This window comes from Podarcis liolepis (assembly GCF_965112155.1).
Source record: "Podarcis liolepis genome assembly, chromosome: 10".
NCBI lineage: Eukaryota > Metazoa > Chordata > Lepidosauria > Squamata > Lacertidae > Podarcis > Podarcis liolepis.
Window position 1 is genome coordinate 20,386,972 of NC_139562.1, and position 21,425 is coordinate 20,408,396.

Consider the following 21,425-nt stretch of genomic DNA (forward strand, 5'->3'; position numbering starts at 1 on the left):
TAAAACTTATGGCAGAAATCTTTAATAAAAGAAAACAGAATACATCAAATGATATGCCCAGACCATTGGTCAGCAAACCTTCTTGGGAGGGGGCTGGTTGACCGCCCCCAGACCTAGTGGCAGGTGCACATGCAGCGGAGGGGGCTTCTCTCCCCCATCTCTCCTGCAGCCCTTCCCCTCCCCCTGCCTACCTCCTCCACTGCTCTGCCTGAGGTTGGGAATCGGCGGCGGTGGCAGCGCCTCTCCTTTTCGGGTCAACTTTCCTGGGTGCCAGGCACGGGGCCAGCAGGCACACCAAGCTCCAGTCCACAGAACAGCCATGGGGAGAGGCGAGCGGCGAGGCTTCCTATCAAAGCCCAGCCCCCTTCCTCTGCAGGGTGGGGAGAAGCCAGGAAGAAGGAGGGAGAGAAAAATCACCCAAAAAATGGAGCCAGGAAAGAAAAGGGGGGGGGGAAATGGCAACCACACCAATCCAAGCGGCGATTGCAGAACTGTTTGAGGGCCAGATCCAGAGGGTAATTGGGCCGGATCTGGCCCGCAGGCTGTAATTTGCTGACCCCTTGGCCACACTATCCATGCAATGTTTTGCGCTGTTCGGCACCGGCTCAGCATCTTCCAAAATATGAAATAATTCAAACAGACCTAAAAGCAAAGGTCTCTCTCCACAGTCTACATTCCAGCCTCCAGACTATTTACTCTTTCCTTCAGGAGAGTTTATTTTATATCCTTCACTGAGTTTTGGAGAAAGACTCAAAGGCAACTCCCTTCAAAATGGAAATTTTCCAACCTAATACCTCTCACATGGTCTAAGGCAGAGGTCAGCAACCTAAGGCCCATGGGCCGGAAGTGGCCTGTGGAGGTTGTTTGGCTGGCCCCCAATCCACCCCCAAAGTGAGCCACCTGCTCTCGTGTTGCGCTAAACCAGCACAGTGCGGTGCAGGGACTTGCTTCCGCGGCGCTGAAAATCTCGTATGCGCAGACGCAGGCACCAAAAAGTACGGGGTTGTGGCCTCATCTCGCTTTACAGGCTGAGGGAGCCGGCGTTTGTCCACTCTGCAGACAGTTTTCCCGGGTCATGTGGCCAGCATGACTAAGCCACTTCTGGTGCAGCGGAACACAGACACGCCGTTTACCTTCACACTGGAGTGGTACCAATTAATCTACTTGCACTTTTTGGCGTGCTTTCAAACTGCTAGGTTGGCAGGAGCTGGGACCGAGCAACGGGAGCTCACCCCGTCGCAGGAATTCAAATCTCCAACCTTTTGATCAGCAAGCCCAAGGCTCAGTGGTTTAGACCACAGCACCACCCGCGTCCCTAGTGATGACATAGCAGCATACAATAGATGGCTACTGCCACACCCTCCCCCCCCCCAAGTTTGCCAGGGATTAAACAAAAGTTTTTAAGATCAAGTTAGCGACTGAGGGACTCCATTGGTTTTGTGCAATTTTGTCATAAGAGACCTAATCATAGCCTTTTGGAAAACATTTGCCTTCAAATCTCTTAACTTGGAGGTCTAACTGCTACAATGTCAAGGGTTTTCCCTTGGTAAATTAGACTTGTGTGCTGTACAAACCCTTTTTCTCCCATCTTTTATAGTGCCCATATATATCTGGGTCTATGAAATGTGACTAATTTAGAGAAGGAATTGAGGGTAGTGCCCTCCCCCCACCAGCTCCATGTATTCAACTCTTGTTTGGTCTGTTTGTTTTGAGCAGGTTATGTCCCTCAATTCCTACATTCCAATCATGAGTCTCATCCCACCAGGTTTCAGTAATACCTACCAGATCATATTTGCCACCCTGTAATAAAAGCTCCAATTCATCTTGCTTATTTCCCATATTCTGCATTTGTGTAGAGACAACTAAAACCATAAGTCGTTCCCTCCAGCCGCTTCCTTCTTGTACTTTCTTGTCCTTTAGCAGGTTTCTGGAGCACTATCTCAGTTTCTTGTGCACCAATGAAGCGATTATCTCCAGTGCCAGGTGTTGTTCTGTCGTATAAAGCGAATGAAATAGTTACATCCCAAACATAAAAACAAATAGTTCAATATATAAAACAAATATTTAAAATTCCATATATAAAAACAGTCATAAATAATCACAATAGAGATGCAGACTGGGAGAAAGGTCTCCAGTTAAAAGACTGGTTGAAAGAAGAGTCTTCAATAGGCACCGAAAAGGCACCTGTCTAATATTTAATGGGAGAGAAATACAATAGGTAGGTGCCACCACACTAAAGACTCAATTCCTATATTGCATGGAATAGATCTCCAGATAGGATGGTAAAAGTACAGGCTCTGGAGGGCAGTGTAAACCTAACCTATTTTTTCTGTAATATTCAAACCATACAATGAGATCCCTTGAGAGACTGCAATATTTCTTGACTGCCCAAGCACCCACTGTAGCCCTTGCTAGATCATCTGATATTTGTCCAAATCCATTAACCAGTTCACTACAAAAGCCACCGTATCCTTTCCTTCCTTTTTGAATATGTTGGTGGCTATAATGATCCTGAGAATCTTCTAGCGGAAATTGCAGTGCCCTGACCACTTCCTTTCCTTTCCTTTCCTTTTTGTTTGGTTTTGTTTCACTTACAGTTTAATTCATTTCTAACCTCCTGGACCAAATTTCAAGCAGTGATGATTTTCAAGAACTAGGTGCTTATACAGACTTGTGCATTATTGATATGCAATTGTTCTTTGGAACCAAATATCACAGTAAAGTCCGGAGTCCTTATAAATCAACAGCTTGTTGATCATATACCAATAAATAGGATTTACAATAACAGAAGCAAATAATTGTTTTGTCGCTAATTTCTTTCCTGCAAAATTGTGCTTCTCACTGTTTTAGCAATCCTTTACTGAAGATAACAAGCTGGTTATGTTCACTGTATTGTATGAAACATCACAATATATTGGGAAGGTACTATCAGTACAGGATTGGACCAGAGCAGAGAGTCTGAAGAGTAAATCATTTTGCATTCTTCATTCCCTAGCTTTTAAATAACTCCCCCCCCCCCCCACAAAACATCACTAGGGACAAATACTTGTTAACATCATCATTTAGAATACTTTAACTTACAAGGCTAAAATCTAATGAATAAATAAAATATATTGTGCAATAATCTAGCCCCTCCCCACCGCCACCGTCCCCCCAAAATCAGATACACGAAGAACCAAATGATCGGAAAAGCTGGCTATAGGCACCAGGTTACAAGAGTGTACATGGATCTACACTCAAGTGTGCTACAGAAAAACACCAGCTGATGACTGCCGTTGGCTTAAGGGCAACTACATCCTCATTGAAACATAGTTTTAAACAAACAGGAAAATGTTTACAAGGCATCCACAGCATGTAAATCATGTACAAATGGATGCATTCAATGTTTCCCCTCCCCAATAGCTTTTATTTATTTATTTTTTAGATAAATACTTTTTTCTACTTTCAGCATTAACTGGACTCAATACATGCACAACTCATAAGAATTAAGGGGGGAAAATAAGGTTATTGGAAAAATAGAATTAAACTAAGAATCTTCAAGTACCTTACACGACGGCCACTCTGTACCAATGCCATTGCTTATGAAATGAAAGGTCACAGAACCCATGAAAATATCTCTAATATTTTATTGGATTTAAAATAGATCATTTTAGCTGTATTTATAGTAATCTCAAAGTGACAATTTGAACTTTGTAAATAATGCAAACAATTAAAAATTATACCCATATTACTCAGCCTGTTTGAAGCTGATAGAAATCGGGGGGGGGGACTATAGAAAGCCACATTTAGAACAAAATCACAATTTACATTATAATAAAGGCAAATATTCAGCATTAAAAAAACCCACAGCAATGAGTCAGATGTCAAAGCAAATTACAACTCATAGAATCATAGAATCATAGAGTTGGAAAAGACCACAAGGGCCATCGAGTCCAACCCCCTGCCAAGCAGGAAACACCATCAGAGCACTCCTGACATATGGTTGTCAAGCCTCTGCTTAAAGACCTCCAAAGTAGGAGACTCCACCACACTCCTTGGCAGCAAATTCCACTGTCGAACAGCTCTTACTGTCAGGAAGTTCTTCCTAATGTTTAGGTGGAATCTTCTTTCTTGTAGTTTGGCTCCATTGCTCCGTGTCCGCTTCTCTGGAGCAGCAGAAAACAACCTTTCTCCCTCCTCTATGTGACATCCTTTTATATATTTGAACATGGCTATCATATCACCCCTTAACCTCCTCTTCTCCAGGCTAAACATGCCCAGCTCCCTTAGCCGTTCCTCATAAGGCATCGTTTCCAGGCCTTTGACCATTTTGGTTGCCCTCCTCTGGACACGTTCCAGTTTGTCAGTGTCCTTCTTGAATTGTGGTGCCCAGAACTGGACACAGTACTCCAGGTGTGGTCTGACCAGAGCAGAATACAGTGGCACTATTACTTCCCTTGATCTAGATGCTATACTCCTATTGATGCAGCCCAGAATTGCATTGGCTTTTTTAGCTGCTGCGTCACACTAAGCATAAATTAATTGGTTTGGTTTAAAAATATTCTAGCAAGTTTATGGATGTGTTATACCCATGCGCAAAATACTTATTGGTTTTAGATGCCTGAAATCTCTCTTTTTACCCAAGACTTAAGTGTTTCAGGCTGAGATCCAAAGCCTCGTTATCTGCCTCTGCTGTGTCAGATATCTTACTATTTCATAAGTAGCTTCAGGCCATTCACCCAATCATTGGTTAAATCTTATATTAATGGTTTAATTTGTTGAAAAAGAGCCATTATGTGCCCTTTCCCAATATAAGGTGTTGATCTATTGATAAATGTGGGAGAGGGGTTCAAAGTGAAGATAATAATTTATTTTCAATTTAAATTAAGATCAACCAGATTGAACCAAATACTGTTTGAGGTGGGGGATTGTTCGGTTTCTGGAATACTGGCATATGTTATGAAATTAAACCAAAATTAAAGCCATATTTCTTGTGGACTATATATTGGACTATATTGTATTTTGATTGATTAGTTTGCAGCAAAATTTCATATTTTGAAGATTTGATAACAATGGCTAGTCGCTGCATCAGTGTTGAAGTCAAATGTCATAAAATATCTGCATCAGTAATGGTATTTTTACGAGACCTTGCAACTGAAACATTAATGATGAAATAATGAACTCATGCAGAGTGGTTTGTAATGCATAGGGAATTCTTACATTTCAGCAAAGTTTAGCGGATAAAACTTAAGCTTTTGCTTATGTATCATTATTAGTTTACAAACAATTTTGAAAAGCACAAAGGAATGTGGGAGTGAGGAGCCCAGTGCAGCTATCTCCAGCTCCCCATGCCTCCCAGAAGTAAAAGTGAGCAGGCTGTAAGCAGGTTGTGTAGTGGCAGCTGGCGGTGTAATGCTCTCCTGCTCTCCTTGTGGTTGTATAAACAGCAGGAGCAGACAGCAGCAGAAGAAAGCAGCAGGGATCATCAGAGTGGCAAAGATGGCAGCTATGAGAAGTATATCAATCATAAGTGGAAGGCAGAGATTTATGTATTTGTTTCATATTGTTGCACACTGCCCCAGTCTCCAAGCATTGCGAGATTCCAGGGGTTCATGGCATGAAGGACTGTGGAGACCGTGGTGTCTTTATGACGTATAGTTTATTTAGTTGGCAGGAGCTGGGACAGAGCAATGGGAGCTCACCCCGTCGCATGGATTCGAACCGCCGACTTTCTGATCCTGCCAACCTAGCAGTTCGAAACACGACAGTGCAAGTAACGGTAAATAAATAGGTGCTGCTGCGACGGGATGGTAAATGGCTTTTCTGTGCACTCTGGTTTCCGTCACGGTGTTTCCGTTGCACCAGAAGCAGTTTAGTCACGCTGGCCACATGACCTGGAAAGCTGACTGTGGACAAATCCGGCTCCCTCAGTCTGAAAGCAAGATGAGCACTGCAACCCCATAGTCAGCGTTGACTGGACTTAATGGTCCAGGGGTCCTTTACCTTTTACCTTTACATTTATGGTTTATTTACACATATATACAACCTTGGTCTATGATGGAGAGGCTCACAGCATCAACACCCCAGATGGTCTTGTCTCTCCCACAGTCACAGCGTTGGAATCAAGCAGAAATCAAGTATGGCTCTCACCCTCCAGCTTCTGCCTGCTCCTGGCCCACCTCTCAGCTCACACACATTTTGGCTTTTGTCTTCTTCACTTACCAGCCAGGTGAGGGACAGGAGCCCACCCTCAGGCACAGAGCAGCTTTCTTTGTTATACCAATGACCATGCTTAGGTGGTAACTAGGTGCTTGAGGCTAATTCAACAATGGAATCCCCCATTAGATGTTAACCCTTGATGGATTGTGTAACCTAGGAATCAGAAGGTACTCCTGCATCATGCAGACTAACCTACCAAACTCACAACAATATATTTATATACCTCAAGACAATCTGTAAGCAGTTGACAAAAACAACACATGATACATACATATGTTTTTTCACATGTACTGTATATATTCCTGGAGACAGGTTGTATATCTACAGCAATGACCAAAAGAAGAATGGCTTCTGGGAGGAGCGCAGAAAGAAGCAGCACCGTGGTACACCTGCACCGCACAACCAGACACCTTCATCTCTTCTGCATCTGTCTCTACAGCCACAGCAGGCACTGTAATTCTTTGATGGTTTGCCTTCACCCTCAAAGGCGTAAGACAGAGGGGTGCCAGCACACAATATACACATACAAACTGCAGTAAGCCTGGTTGCCTTACTGTTCTTTCTGATTTGTTCTCAAGCAATCTAAATGGCTTTTCTGCAGCAACAAGGGGAATCCTTAAGAAATGGAGGTGGTGGTGGATGTCAAAAGGTGAGCAACTTGACCACAATATATGATTAGAGGCCAGCAGCTGCCTCTACCTGCAAACCAAAAGGGGTCATTCACCTTTGCTCACCAATCCTGATGTAAGGCTTTGCTTTTCAATCCTTTCTGCTGACTCCTGGGTCTTGCCCTCAGCTCTGATTTTCAGCTTGCCCTTTGGTTCCAATTCCTCTTTCTTCCTCTACTCTGACATCTGATTTTTCTCAGCTCTGATTGCCCATGTTGCTGCTTGAATACAGTCTCCTAGCTCCTGGAGGATCCAGATGCCTATAGCTTAGACTTAACACTAGGGGTGAGGGGCATGAAGCTTCATTCTATCCCAGTGCAGTCAGCCTGGAATGGATGCAAACTGGCAATACTGTGAAGGAGGGGATGCAGTAAATCTTTAAAATACTGGTAATATCCAGCTAGAAGTACACAATTGCATTCCACTGAAAGAATGCCTACAAAAATATAGTCATTTTGATAGGGTATCAGAGACGAATGCCACTGGTTTCTTGAGGCCCCTTTGGGGGCTGCTTGAAGAGCTGGATTTTTTCATCTAGCCTGGTGTATGCCAGGGAAACCCTGAGAAAACAGGAAATAGGAAAGTATGATGTCATTTTGCCATTTGCCCAAATGGGATACAAGAAAAAGCCAAGGGCCTTTCAGAAACAAACAAATGGCTCTTTTGTACTGTGAATAAGAGGTCAAAGTGGCTTGAGAACAGATGTCTAAGTGTTTTTATAAAAAAAACCCACCCCACATTCAACAAATAAAAAACCAATGGGGACTCTGAGATGCTCTTCTTCAAATTACTACTGAGTAACATTTTTTTTTTAAGTATTAAAATTGGTAACTGATATTAAGCTAGTGAAATAAAAATAATTAAGGTCTTATGTATATAATAAAGGTTCATAAATGTACCAAGCAAACACGTACATAAATATATAAACCACATGTCTGAAGCTGCACAGGAGAGCAGCCATGAAGCCATTTTGACTCCCAAACTGACCAGGTGTTTTCTTTGCAAAGTCAAATGGAAAAGCTTCCCCATTGTCTTTTCCTTCACAAATCCTGTCTTAAGGGTATGTCTGTGTATGAATGGGGTGAGCCTGTGACTTGGCTCAGCAACTAAGTACTTATCATTACAAAAGACTAGCCAGGCTCCCCAGGGTATCAATCCACTAAAGATTAACAGGTAACTTGCCAGACAGGAGGTAAACAACCCACTCAGATTATGAGGTAAACAACCCACTCAGATTTCTGCTTTAGCCCGCCCTTTCTGTGATGTAGGTATAATGTGTCTGGGGGGTGGTCTTAAGCTACACCCCTTCTGTGATGTAGGTATGATATTTCTGGGGGTGGTCTTGGACTCCACTTTAAATTGGTGGGCAATTTAAAATGTCTATATAAGGGCGGACACACCTTGGTTCGGGGTCCCTCCTGCCTCCTGCGTGTGGCTGTGAGCACCCTGTTGCAACAGTTAATAAGGATCAGGCTTACTAGCTGCTTTGCTTCTCAGTATTCTCTGGTTGGCCTCTGTTATTTTCTCTGACCGATGGAGAACCTACAAAGGACTCTATAAGGGCTCTTGTGTCCCCCATAAGGGAATAAGGGCAGATTTTCATTTATTATACTAGTGTTGGGAAAGATTGAGGGCACAAGGAGAAGGGGAGGACAGAGGACAAGATGGTTGGACAGTGTTCTCGAAGCTACCAGCATGAGTTTGACCAAGGTGCGGGAGGCAGTGGAAGATAGGAGTGCCTGGCGTGCTCTGGTCTATGGGGTCACGAAGATTTGGACACAACTAAATGACTAAACAACAACTAAAAACTTTTTTCTACAGTCCTTCCTTCCTTCCTTCCTTCCTTCCTTCCTTCTGATATAAGAATTAGAGATCCAGGGTGTATCTTTTTTTATTTTAAAAATGTTCCAATATTAATTGTATTGAACCTTTGGCTAGAATGTATTAGGCTTGCATTTGTGTGGCTGGATTTTACGACTCTTACGCGGTCTTGCTTTCCTATCTGACCCTGAAAGTGGCATAAATGGTCATTCAGGATAGTTTGCTATGTCTGTTTTGAGTTAGCACCAGGGTGAAATCTATCATCTCCAGAGGTTCCAAGGAACAGATAGGGACATCTGGAATGTCAACAACCGTGTCAAAGGCCTGGTTGCTAAGGAAACAGTGATAAAAAAGACATTTGAGACCCAAATGGCCTGAGGCAGTTAGGGGCATCCCAAGGTAATTGTGGGGATGGAGTTACCAGTATGGAGCCATGCATGTTTTGCTTCTCATGACCTGTAACCTTTATTGATGTATGTAGAAGAATGTTTGATGTTTTATGACTCTGTGTGTGCTGTATTTGAAATTAAAAGCCCATGTAAGCTTTGTTACAGATTTGCTTTGGACAGTCTTTTCTAACTAGGTCTGCTGAGCAACTGGACGGCAAGACCATCCTGTTGCAACAGTTAATAAACTGGGTCCCTAACTGGATCTGCTGATGCTTCTAATTCTATTGGTTCCATATTTTATTGAAAAGTTGTTCCCTCACCTGGGTAACAAACAGGTGCTATAGAAATAAATTCTTTCCTTCCTTCCTGTGATTGCTATAAATTTAAGGAGGGGGCCTCTAAACTCTAGAAATGAATAAATACTAGGATTTTGATTAATTGAGATATGGATTAAAGTACAAACTGCATAGCTGTGCCATATGGAATTCCTGGGCCATCTTATGCAAACCAACCTGGTTGGCTTAGTAAAGAGCAAACCTGTTAACATGACAAAAACAGTATGTATATTTCTGCCAACCCCTGCAGTGCTTTTCCTCTTGTATCAAAAGAATTAAGTACAGGCCCAGTATTGAAGATTCTTTGCTGGGGACCTGCTAAATGCCTATAGCTGCTGAGGTTCCATCTCTTCTTCTCTACCACCTTGACCACCAGCTCCTTCTTTGGTTGGTTGGTTGGTTGGTTGGTTGGTTGGCTAGTTGCTTCCTCTTTTTTATCTGGGCCCAACAAACTGGCAAACAATAGCAGCAGTCATTGCTGCTACCACTTCTGATCTCACCATTCACCCATGCACTCTCTCCCTTCACTCTGAATTGTGCTGCACGGTCCTTTTACATAGCATGTGCCTTTTATAGTGGGTGCAACCTAATGTACACTTAAGTGACATGTGGCACAATTCTAAGCATGTTTAACTCAGAAGGAACATTATACCGAGTTAGACCATTTGTCCATATGGCTTAATATCATTGACACGGGCAGCATCTTTCCAGGATTTCAGACGGCCATTCCTTCCCAGCCCTATCTAGACACTACAGGACTGAACCTGAGACCTTTTGCATGCTAGCATCTGCTCTACCACTGAGCTTCAGCCCTTGCCCTGAATCAATCATACTTCAATCATACAGTGGGCTCCCATTTTTAATAAACATCCATAAGAACCTCTGGAATCAGAGGGATCCTTTTTTATATAAAAAACTATACTTTTCAGGTTTATAGGTAAAGGTACCCCTGCCCGTACGGGCCAGTCAAGTCCGACTCTAGGGTTGTGCGCCCATCTCACTTAAGAGGCCGGGGGCCAGCGCTGTCCGGAGACACTTCCGGGTCACGTGGCCAGCGTGACAAAGCTGCATCTGGCGAGCCAGCGCAGCACACAGAAACGCCGTTTACCTTCCCGCCAGTAAGCGGTCCCTATTTATCTACTTGCACCCGGGGGTGCTTTCGAACTGCTAGGTTGGCAGGCGCTGGGACCGAGCAACGGGAGCGCACCCCGCCGCGGGGATTCAAACCGCCGACCTTTCGATTGGCAAGTCCTAGGCACTGAGGCTTTTACCCACAGCGCCACCCGTGTCCTTTCAGGTTTATACATTTCACTGATTTTACAATCCTTTGGATATGCATAAGATATTTAAAAAAAAAAAATTATAGAAAGGGGGGGGAGGAAGTCAAGTTTTGAAATGTCAAAAGGATTATAAAATCAGTGAAATGTTTCAGGTTTATACATTTCACTGATTTTACAATCCTTTTGACATTTCAAAACTTGACTTCCTCCCCCCCCTTTCTATGGTTCCTTAAATTTATTTTTAATACCTTATGCATATCCAAATTAACTTAATTTGCTCATTTACTCATCAAATATATACTCTTATGAAACTGCAAGCTATTACAATAATCCTGCCAATGTTCTTATCTGTTTACAATTTATCTGTAAATATTCAATAAACCATTTCCATTCTTTTATAAAAAGTTTGCTATCTTGATTTCTTATTTTTCCTTTAAGTTTTGCCATTTCTGCATATTCCATAAGTTTTTGTATCCATTCTTCCTTTGCTGGGACTTCTGCTTCTTTCCATTTTGGGGCAAGTAACACTTTTGCTGCTGTAGTAGTATACATGAATAAGTTTCTACACAGTTTTGGTAGTTGTGTCCCTATAATTCCCAAAAGAAAAGCTTCAGGGTTTTTTTAAAAAACAAATGTTATTTTAAACATCCTTTTCATTTCATTATATATCATTTCGGAATAAGAGGAATCCTTGAGGCAAATGTCAGGGGATGGCTAGGTTAACCTGTTCAGCTAAAACCCACCAAGAGAATTCTGGCACTTGGATGACCGACTGTTTTATTGTGGCATAAGCTATTAAGGACCAGATCTCTTCTCCTCCCGTGCATGAATCCATAGTCCCTTCCAGAAGTAACTTTGCATGATCTCACTAGTCATGTTTGCCCTTTCTATTTACGCCCTTTATCTAGTATGGTTGTTTTGAAATACAGAGCTGTATTTCCATTTCAGTTGGTCTCACTATTTGCTCTGGATAAGTCCTCCCAACTTTTAATTTTCTTTCCTTATGGGGGTGTTGCAGCCCAGTTTTATATGTAGTTAGATTTTTGATGGACATCATTATCACTATTATTAAAAAAAATACTGCCCTTCACCTGAAGATCACAAGGTGGTTCACAAAAAAATAAAAATAAATAAATCTACTTAGATCTTCCAAATCCATGGAGGGTTTCTTGAGGGGTGATTTTAGCAGTGCTTCCTTCAAGCAGGCAGGGACCACCCCCTCTTGCAAGGAGGCATTAATCACCTCCTTGGTCCAGCCAGCTGTCCCCTCCCTGCTAGTTTTATCAGTCCAGAGAGGCAGAAGTCCAAAGTGCAAGTCATCTTCCTGACATAATCCTGTTTTGTTACCCACGAGGCAGCAGAACAGGGCTGAATACAAATTCTAGTATATACATATATAGATCACAAATCTTTCTTACTGTTGAGTACCTCATGTTCCATCTTGCTGGGTGCTGACCTCAAAGAATAGCAAAACAGCTGCCATGGAAGATCAGCAATCTGACATGCCTTCTTCTCTGTTCCCAATTCTGAATAATTCCCATGTCGAAATCATTCAGTTTCAAGACATGTACCTGCTTTGACAGGCTTCTTAATGTGGCTGTGTGACATGCTTGCAAATTAGCCCAACCTCAGACTCTGGCCGTGCGTCGGTAAGTAAGCTAATATCTAGATATAGCATCTTGCCTTTCCCTTTTGCTTTCTGAGATCTTGAGCCAGAAGTGGTAAGAATTCTATATTTATGCACCCTGGTTTGTTCTTGATGTACATATTCCATGTGTTAAGCTACAGGGAATAAGATGGTGTTTTCTGTATGTGTTCTGTCTGGAAAGAAACGTTAAGTACAGACCATGATTGGCCTCAGAGAATTCAAATGAAGCAGCTCTTCCCCATCTGTTTCAAGAACTATTTAAAAACCTGCATGTACTGAGAAGAAAAGAGAGAAGCCCAAACCATTGAACTTGCACCATGACCTCCTGAAGAGACCTCCAACAACGGCTAAGAGAGCTCTGTTCAAAATAGATTTTGTTTGGTTGGTTTTGGTATTTTAAACTGTCATTGAACAATGTTAATTTTTATTAAACTATTTATATTGGCTCTTAGAAAAGCAACACTCTGCAGACTATGCGAGTAGACTTAACTGAGCTGTATTGGGTAAGCCACCAGGATGAGAGCTCTAACAGTGCCATAGCCTCCCTACCTGAGTCCTACCCTTGAAGTGATCTCACCCTGGAGCCACACAGCTCCATGTCCAGCCTCAGAGGTGCACACTGAGCACTATCGCCCTTTCCAGCTGCACATAATGTTCACCACCAGCAGCTTTGTGCTGGCTGCAGTAAAGGCTTTTTAGATGTGTTTGGTGTGTCAATCTGCATGGATTTTTGGCCTGGTCTACAAAGGCAAACTTCACATTTATCTGGACAAAGAAAATAAGTTAGTGGTATAAAGAGAAGGTGACAGAACAGTTAATGGCACAAGAAACTTTGAAGGCTCAGAGAATCCCCTCCCAAAGTCTTGTAAAAGTCCTTGCCTTTCCCAACCAATCAAGATTGCTGGAGCAGAACAAAAACATAAATCAACTAATAAAGGGGAAAACTTTGTTTGTGCATACCAAACTTTTGAACTGGAAAAGCGAGTTAAGACCATAAATTAGGACCCTAGAAAAAGGAGTTGGAAGGATAATATCCTACTTGTTTATGGCTTGGATCAAGCTACTTGAGTGTGTACTCATGTGCTTCCATGTGTGCACTGAGTTTGTCCAGCTTCCTGTTATAGCTTGATTGTAAGAAAACCCTGAAGGCTGCACGCCAGAGAGGTGGCTGGGGTGTCTTCACCCAAGACATAGGGCCAGTTTTATCCTGCGCCTGCAACTGCCCTGAACTCCTGTTCAATGAAGTTGCTGTCTGTGCATGCACTGTCATCTGCACATGTTCAAAGGCTGTCTGAACTATACACACCTCAGTTTAACTGAAACTTGTGTTTAACTGAAACTTGTGTTTTCAAATCAGTTGGAAGGTGGTTTGAGGGGAAATGCCTGCCCCCTCAATTAACTCTCGGATACATATGGATTGTGCCTAATGTTATGTGTACTCAGCTTGAAACACCATTGGTGGAAGTACAAGTGGAGCTGTGCATTGCCAGGCTGTTCAATGAATGCCTCTTTATGGGAACTAATTGTTGATAAAGATACCATTTTGGAATGTTTGGAATGACAAGTGCAGACTGTTTTTTACATAAACAGTTTGGGGACAATACCAACAAAGTCACCTTAGTCTTTAAGATCTTAAACTACCACAAATCTTTAAGCCTTTATTGTAGCTTAAGGTCTTATCATGCCCTTCTGAAGGCCAAATGAAACTCTACTTTCCTTTAAGGAGCCATTTACTGTCCTCATCCACTGGACAAAATCTCATTTGGCTGCAAAGACCTATTTCTTTCTGAGCCCTGTGCTATTTACCTTTGCAGACAAGGTTTGAAGAACTTGAAATATAAAGTGTTGTGTCAATGCCAAAACTGTATGTTATTTCAACTGAGTGATATTTCTTACTTTCCCAGCCTGACTTTATGGAAATAATATATTCTAAAATGTTTCCTCTGTGATTAGACCAGGCAATTATTCCATAGCAACCAGCATGTGGAATAGCAAGTGAACTCTATAGGCTCTGTTCTTCTCAAAGCCACTGAGCCAAATGATGGAATGAATTTCAGCTTCCGATTTAGAATAGCACAGTCGGTATTGTACCCACTGCTATTATTACATGAACAGGGGGAAAAACCCCCAAAAGGTTTAAGGCACCATAGTAATTTATCAGCTTTACTTCACTGTCAAAAGAATAAGTATGTGCTAGAGACATGATTTAGGTTTTGTTGTTTAATTTACAAAACCAAGTTAAGACATACACATAATTTATCAGTGGACATAATGAAGAATGGCTTCTGGGTAACATCCCTCGGAAAGAAATATTAGATGTGATGTAGAATCTTATGAAGAGGTTGCCATGGTATTTTCGGAGCCCAGATGGAAGTAATCAAAGGCTGAAGACAGATTGTCAATGGTTTTGTTTGTTTGTTCCCCACCCCCTGCATAATTGAAGGCAGTTTGAAAAAGGTATCACTGCTTATTGATCACTTACGCATTGGGTAATCTGTTTTGCAGGTTTCATATTGTTTTATGACCTGGGACTGTTCCTTGTCTGAAAATTAGGAAAGCTTGCGGCTGGCCCAATACATTTAGTCACCTGAAGCGAACCACACAATAGCATCTCTCCCCTGGCAGCATAGTGAGATGGAGGTGATCGTGTGGAATATATTTTACTTTATCTGGAAAAAGTACAAAACCAGACTTCTGAATACAACTCCAACACATACCACTCTGTAGTCCCCACAAAATGAAGCACACAAAAATAAATTTGTAGTGTTTTCTACTCTCTGGAATTTTCCAGGTTATATACTTCTAGCATTCCAGTTTTGATACCAAGGATTATTGTGTGAGCTCTGTGTTGTCCCCACCCTGCCTACCCAATGCACATAGTAACACACTCAGATATCAGGTTCAAATCTCAACTTCCCCATAAAGCTCACATGGCCACCTTGAGCCAATTCTAACCTCTCAACCTAATATAATAGGATTCTTGTGAGCAGAAAAGGTGCGGGGGAAGGGACCATGTACCTTTATTTCCAACTGATAAATGGAATGAAATAAAATTTAAAATAGATATAGTTGGAAAGAACATCTTTGTCTTACAGTACACAGTTCAGCACAAGCCATTCTATGCAAAATGACCACCTGTCAGGAACTGGCAGGACAATGGGGAGGAGGAAGGAGGATCCTGGTGAGGGGTGTACCTGGAACTGGGGCAAGCTGGGGAAGGGGAAGAAGAGGTTGGTGTAGAAAGTACTCACGGGGTAACAGAGGATGACAAGGGGACAGGGATCAGTGCACAAGAACCAGAGCAGTAGGACCCTTCGCCAGAGTCAGAGGGGCCCCTGTCTCCACAAACATGGCAGGCTCTGAGGCAAAGGGAGCAGCACTCTAGGAGGCTGAGGCAGACAAGGGCCCACAGCCCAGCTCCCTAGATGGCCAGGTGGGGCTTGCTAGCTCTGGCAGAAGGTGTGTGATTCTTCAGCTGGAGTAAGCTCAGGTTAGGGTTGCAAGCCTCATCCAGCCCAGATGCTTCAATCAGCAGGCATAGTATAAAAGGGCAGCAGAGCTGAGGTGCTGTGTCTGCTCAGATGCCCATGGTGAAGGACCTTAACTTGAATGCTCGAGGATCTCTGCAGGACTGTGCTTTGCTTTGATTTGGACTCTGGACTGACCCTAGACTAGGGGCTTGCCATACTGACTTGCTGCCAGGTAGGCCAGGGTTACAGGACATCACCTTTGCAATGCATGGTGTATTATTGTAGTGTGCACATATCAACATATGTACACCCAGAGATAAGATGCATCAATACCAATCATTAGATCAATTTTAGAGACCCTAGGAAGGCAGCTAAGTCTGCAACCCTATGCACACTCACCTGTAAGGCCAACCAAACTTAGTGAAACTGACATCTGAGTAACCATGCATAAGTTTCTGCTGTGAATCCTAAATATTGACTGACATGCAGCAACTGAGCAGAGCAACCACAGAAAGAAAAAAATTATAAATTAGTACCCAGCAGGCAGAAAGGTGTGTGTGTGTGTGTGTGTGTGTGTGTGTGTATTATTAAATTTGTATACTGCCCTTCATCTGAGGATTACGAGGCAGTTTACAATATAAAAACAAAAATACTGTACACAACATAGTAAAAAATGAAAACAATAACTCTCTCCACGGTTTAAAAAAGTCATAGATTGTTTAGTTAGCCAAAGGCCTGGGAAAAGAGGAATGTTTTCGCCTGGTACCTAAAGATAGGAAACAAAATGAAATTGAAATGCCTGTGCCACAGTCACCCCACCATGATTTATTATCTTGAAATATTTGTGCCATCGCCAGATCCCCAACATCAGGCACGAGACTGAAAAAATGAAATACTGTACATTCATAGAGCTTTCACATTATCTCATAAATCCTTACAACAGCCCTGCATAGGTCAGTATGGTATTTATTATTCCCTTATATATTGGTGGACTGATTGAGGTGAAATGCGGGGCATCTCGTGAGTTAATAGCTGAGGTGAGATATGATGCAGGGCATTTGGGGCTCAACTCACAGCAGACCACTTCCACACCACCATTGTATTCAAATTATAATAGTTATGGTTACAATAGACACTAATTATGATGGCAACAACATTTGTCAGCATGGGGCAATTAAATATATGAATCTCTGTGGACCCACGTGTGAAGGGAGACAACAAAAGCCTTTCCATGGGCACCCGATTGGCCACTGGGAGAGCAGGATGATGGACTCCATGGGCCAGACCTGATTCAGCTGGGTGATCCTTGTGTTCTCACGGGACACCGATGATGCTCCATAAGGCTGTCCCAAGACATTTTGTTCCCTGAGGCAAAGCGCTATATGGTGCCCACTTCTCATCATGTACAGGTGGTATCCGGACTGACAACTCAATCTTACACTAGGGATGGGAGATAGAGTCCTCCACTGCTCCTGAGGCAGGACAGATTTGTGAGGAGGGGGGGTTCAGGAGAGGTGGCACGGCAACCAAGTGGAACATCTGGAGGCTTAAAAAAGACTCTTGCCTCCCAGGCCCCCTCAGCTGCTGCCCCAACACCTGCCACCTGGAGAGGGGTTTCCTCACTGTCTCATAGGAGCCAACCAATGAATCATTTGAGGCGGCCAGGCTCCCCCAAAGTTGATGGGAATTGCATGGTGTGCACAGTGGCATAGCGTGGGGGGTGCAGGGGGGGCCGGCCGCACCGGGCGCAACATCTGGGGGTTAGGGGGCGCAAATCCACGGGTTACGGGGCGCAAATTACTTGCCTTGCCCCGGGTGCTGACAACCCACGCTACGCCACTGGGTGTACATGTACCACATCTTGTGATATGTTGGGTGGGGCTTACCTGCCCGCCCAATATCTCATTCAAGTCGGCACCCCTGCCTTGCCCAAGGGTAGGGCCGGCCCTGAACATTGTTCAAAGGCAATGGTGTGGTCTAGAACAAGGCCTTTGCAGGATGCCTCTAGAAACCTCAGTAGCAAACCTGAGGGAAATATATGGCAAAGCTCAGAAGCGTGTGCACAAGCACCACCTCAGCCTTGGCAGTGAAGAGGGGAGTGTGTGTCACTTGTGTGTTGGTTCTTTCGAAGAGAGCTGTGGGAAGCGTGAAGGGGGGGGGCGGACTGTGCGGTAGACACGCAGCCTCCGCCCCGCCGTCGTCCAAGAGCGCGGGAAGAGAGACGCCGCCGTGAGGAGGAGAAGGAAGAGGCGGCGACGGCGGCGGCGGAGGCGGCGCAGTCATCTCCCCATCTGTCCCTTTTTTTCCCGGCGGCTGGGAGGGGAGTGGAGGGAGGAGAGGCGGTTAAGCGGGAGAGAGAGAGGCAGGCGAGGCGAGGCGGCCTCAGGACGTGTCTGTCGGTAGCCTTTCTGGCTGCTCTGCTATGGTAATAAATTCATCCGCCCCGCTTCCCATTATTTATTTCCTGGGGGGGGGGGGCAGGTGACCGATACGGCCAGGTCTGTTTTAATTGATATATTTATTTTCTCCAAACCCCTTCTCCCCCCACAGGCTGCAGCAGTAACGGCGGCGGCGGCCGGGAGAGGGGGAGCAGGTGGAGAGTTGAGAGACTGCAGTGAAGCTACCCTGGAGACATGGCGGACCAATGCCTCTGAATAAGCAAAAAAAAAGGAAGGGAAAAAGGGGGGTTAAAATAAACAAATAAATCCCCCTCTGCCTCCCTCTCCCTTCTCCTCCTCGGTCTCCAGGGCCAGTTATGATGCCGGGTTGAGGTAGCAAAACGAAGCCGAGGAGCCGAAGGACAAATGGTGCAGCAGCCTCGGGGGGGCTTTGAATTCCTCCTTTCCGCTCCTTCATGGTGCGCCGCATCCCCTCCCTTAAGCCGATGTAGCTGGCTGCTTCTCAGGAGGAGCCTCCCGGGGAGAATCGCCGGCTGCCCTGTGCCTCCTGCATCTTTCCATCCCTCCATCTGTCCGCCCGTCCCTCCTCCTCCTCCCTTTCCCCTTTCATCTCACTCTCGCCATCCATCCTTCTCTTTGCCTCCCCCACCCTTCCAACCTCCAAGGCTATGGCTGCGGAAGAGGTGTTGGAGACGGTGGATCACTACAAGTCCGAGATCGAGAGGCTGACCAAAGAGCTCACGGAAACAACCCATGAGAAGATCCAGGCTGCGGAATATGGGCTGGTGGTCTTGGAAGAAAAACTCACCCTCAAGCAGCAATATGATGAGCTGGAAGCGGAATATGATGTCCTTAAGCAGGAGCTCGAGCAGCTGAGAGAGGTGAGTTGGCTTTGAAGATTTGTGGTGTGTTTCCCTACCCCCCACCCCAGTGTGCTGGTTCCCCCCCCCCCATCCTCCACTTTTTCACTCCATCCCTCACTACATTTTTTTAAAAAGAATGGAAAAGCAGCTCAGTATCTCTTCTGCTTAGAATTGTCCTCTGAACTGCTGCGTCTGATAAGGCTTTGTATTGTAGGCCAGATGATTATAGTTATCCTGGAGCTATGTTTGCTGGAGACTGAAATTGCAAGGTGTGATTTATCACAGGACTCAAGGATCAGCCCTGATCATAGAAGATGCTTAAGAATGGATTATGGATGTGATATTTTAAACCTACTACTGACTAAAATCCCAGCATTGCTTAAACTTGCATAGAAAAAACTTCCGGCTTTCAGATATTTTTATGCAAGCATTTTGATTTATTGCCGTAAGTGGGTGGCTTGGCTCCTATTCATAAAAATGGTATGAACATTTAACCTTTTAAAAAAACCCCACATATTTTTATAACAATATAAGCTACAGCAAACTGTGTGTGCTGACTTTATGTGTTGACAGACTTTGAGGTTATTGATATGTTTGCTGTAGTTTCACCTGTCAGTGGCATCCACCATCTTTCCTTCAAAATCTGTTTCTGTACCAGCACAGAAAGATTTGCTTGATCTTAAGCAACCAAGCTTGTCTAACATAGGTAGACAATCACATACAACTCATATGTATAGCTAATCTTTGTGCTTCACTGGGTTCTTTATATTTTTCCCTATTTGTGTGTTTTGAGAAGAGATGCAACAAAGGTTTATATTTAGTGCATTTAACTATTTCCAGAGGGTTCTGAATTCTGTTAAGTTCAATTAAGTTGATCAAGTTCAGAATTCTGATATATGTTCATTTTTTGTGTCCAGGAATCATGATATTTCACTTACACATGATAATAGGTATCAAGGGGTGAAGGAGTAAGGGGTATAGGAATAAGCCTGATTTCATACAATATGACCTGTTTCCACATAAATATTCATAGGATCACATGGCACATAGACAACATCTTTATATAAAAGGTAAAGTATAATGGGCAGGATCTAATAAGATTCAGCACTTAATGCTTTAAATCTTCCACTGAAATCAGTGTAACTTAAAAGTGTTTCTATTATGCTGGATTATGTTTGAGATGAATTCTGTAGACATGAGGAATCACTGTTTTATTTATTTTATAAAGCTATATTGCTACATATGTCATCCTATAAATTAAACTTTATGTTGCTTTTTTCAAAAGTTCCTGAGACATCTCACTCTGTTTAGTAAGATTTTGTAAATGCAGTTTGCATTTGCTTGGGACACCTGAGTATATAAACTATTACTTTTTTGTTTATGTTTGTAAATATATGTGCCACAATATGATCAAAATCTCCACAGTAAATTTCAACTTTCTTGGTACAAAAAATTCCCAGAGACTTTCCTGAACCACAACAACTGGTATTCTGTGTCAACTATAATGAAAGCTTGACTTGGTCTTGTTCCCCAAAACTTTCTGAATCTCAATATGTGAGAAAAATTGATGGAGACAGGTATTACTTTAAAAAAAAAGATTTTTATTTTTATATAACAAATAAAAATCAACATAACCCCTCTGCCCTAAGCATATAAGGGAGGTACAAGTTATTGCTTAGAGACTTAGAGTAATGCCTTAAGCAATAGTATTTATTTGTAATAATTTTTAATTAAATTTTCAAAAGTTTGACATACAAATTTCAATGCATAATAAATTTAGCTTTTCTCAATTTAAGCAATAGTCACTTGAAGTAATAGTCTTAATATTTGAGGTAGAGCTATTGCTGAAGAATGTAAATGTTCAAGTAATATATTTGGGATACAGTCATAACGAGTTCAACAGGAGAGACGACTAGACAGGATTGTCATGAAGATGGCTGATACTTTCCATCAAGCAGGAAACTGAGCGAGGAACTATTTAAGATCTTGCCCAGTTACAAGTAGCAAGTGTTTTGAAGATTAGTGTGTTTATAGCTTGATGCACCAGTAATAAGATATCATAAAGAAGCTGCTAAATATATTGGGGCCTGACAGAAATATTCTGCCTGAATTATATTCTTATCTAAACTGTAATTGCTTCCCTCCAAAGGATTCTCCAGTAGATTGGTTTGGTTCATGATCAATTTAAAACAGTACTGAATTAAGTCTTGAGAGGCCTCATCAGAATTGGAAAATTATCTTGTAGTTCTGTCTACACTGGAAGGACATTGTTTAAACCCCTTTAAGAAAATGAAATTAATGCTATATAGAAATCTTGCATAGCTTTTATTTTGAGATGATTTTGATAGAATCCC

The 21,425-nt window shown here is 43.0% G+C and overlaps 1 protein-coding gene and 2 long non-coding RNA genes across 23 annotated transcripts in view; 2 read left to right on the forward strand and 1 right to left on the reverse strand.

The window, feature by feature from the left end:
- LOC310687251 overlaps positions 1–21,425 on the reverse strand; it is a 110,338-nt gene that overhangs the window by 38,073 nt on the left and 50,840 nt on the right. The window lies entirely within an intron of this gene.
- On the forward strand, positions 4,512–11,095 carry LOC310687247. The gene is made up of 2 exons (XR_014516329.1): positions 4,512–10,340; positions 10,844–11,095. It is a non-coding gene; the product is annotated as an uncharacterized lncRNA (long non-coding RNA).
- BICD1 (BICD cargo adaptor 1) overlaps positions 17,782–21,425 on the forward strand; it is a 129,288-nt gene continuing 125,644 nt past the window's right edge. For 6 of the 21 annotated variants that reach the window (XR_014516289.1, XM_083461936.1, XM_083461928.1 and 3 more), the window contains exons 1-2: positions 17,782–18,234; positions 18,360–19,089. Coding sequence is in view for 14 of the 21 variants with exons in the window: in XM_083461936.1 (XP_083318062.1) it covers positions 18,877–19,089 (213 nt within the window). In the remaining 7 variants the exon portion in view is untranslated. The remainder of the gene's footprint in view (positions 18,235–18,359; positions 19,090–21,425) is intronic. The other 15 variants (XR_014516290.1, XR_014516291.1, XM_083461937.1 and 12 more) reach the window with 7 other exon arrangements.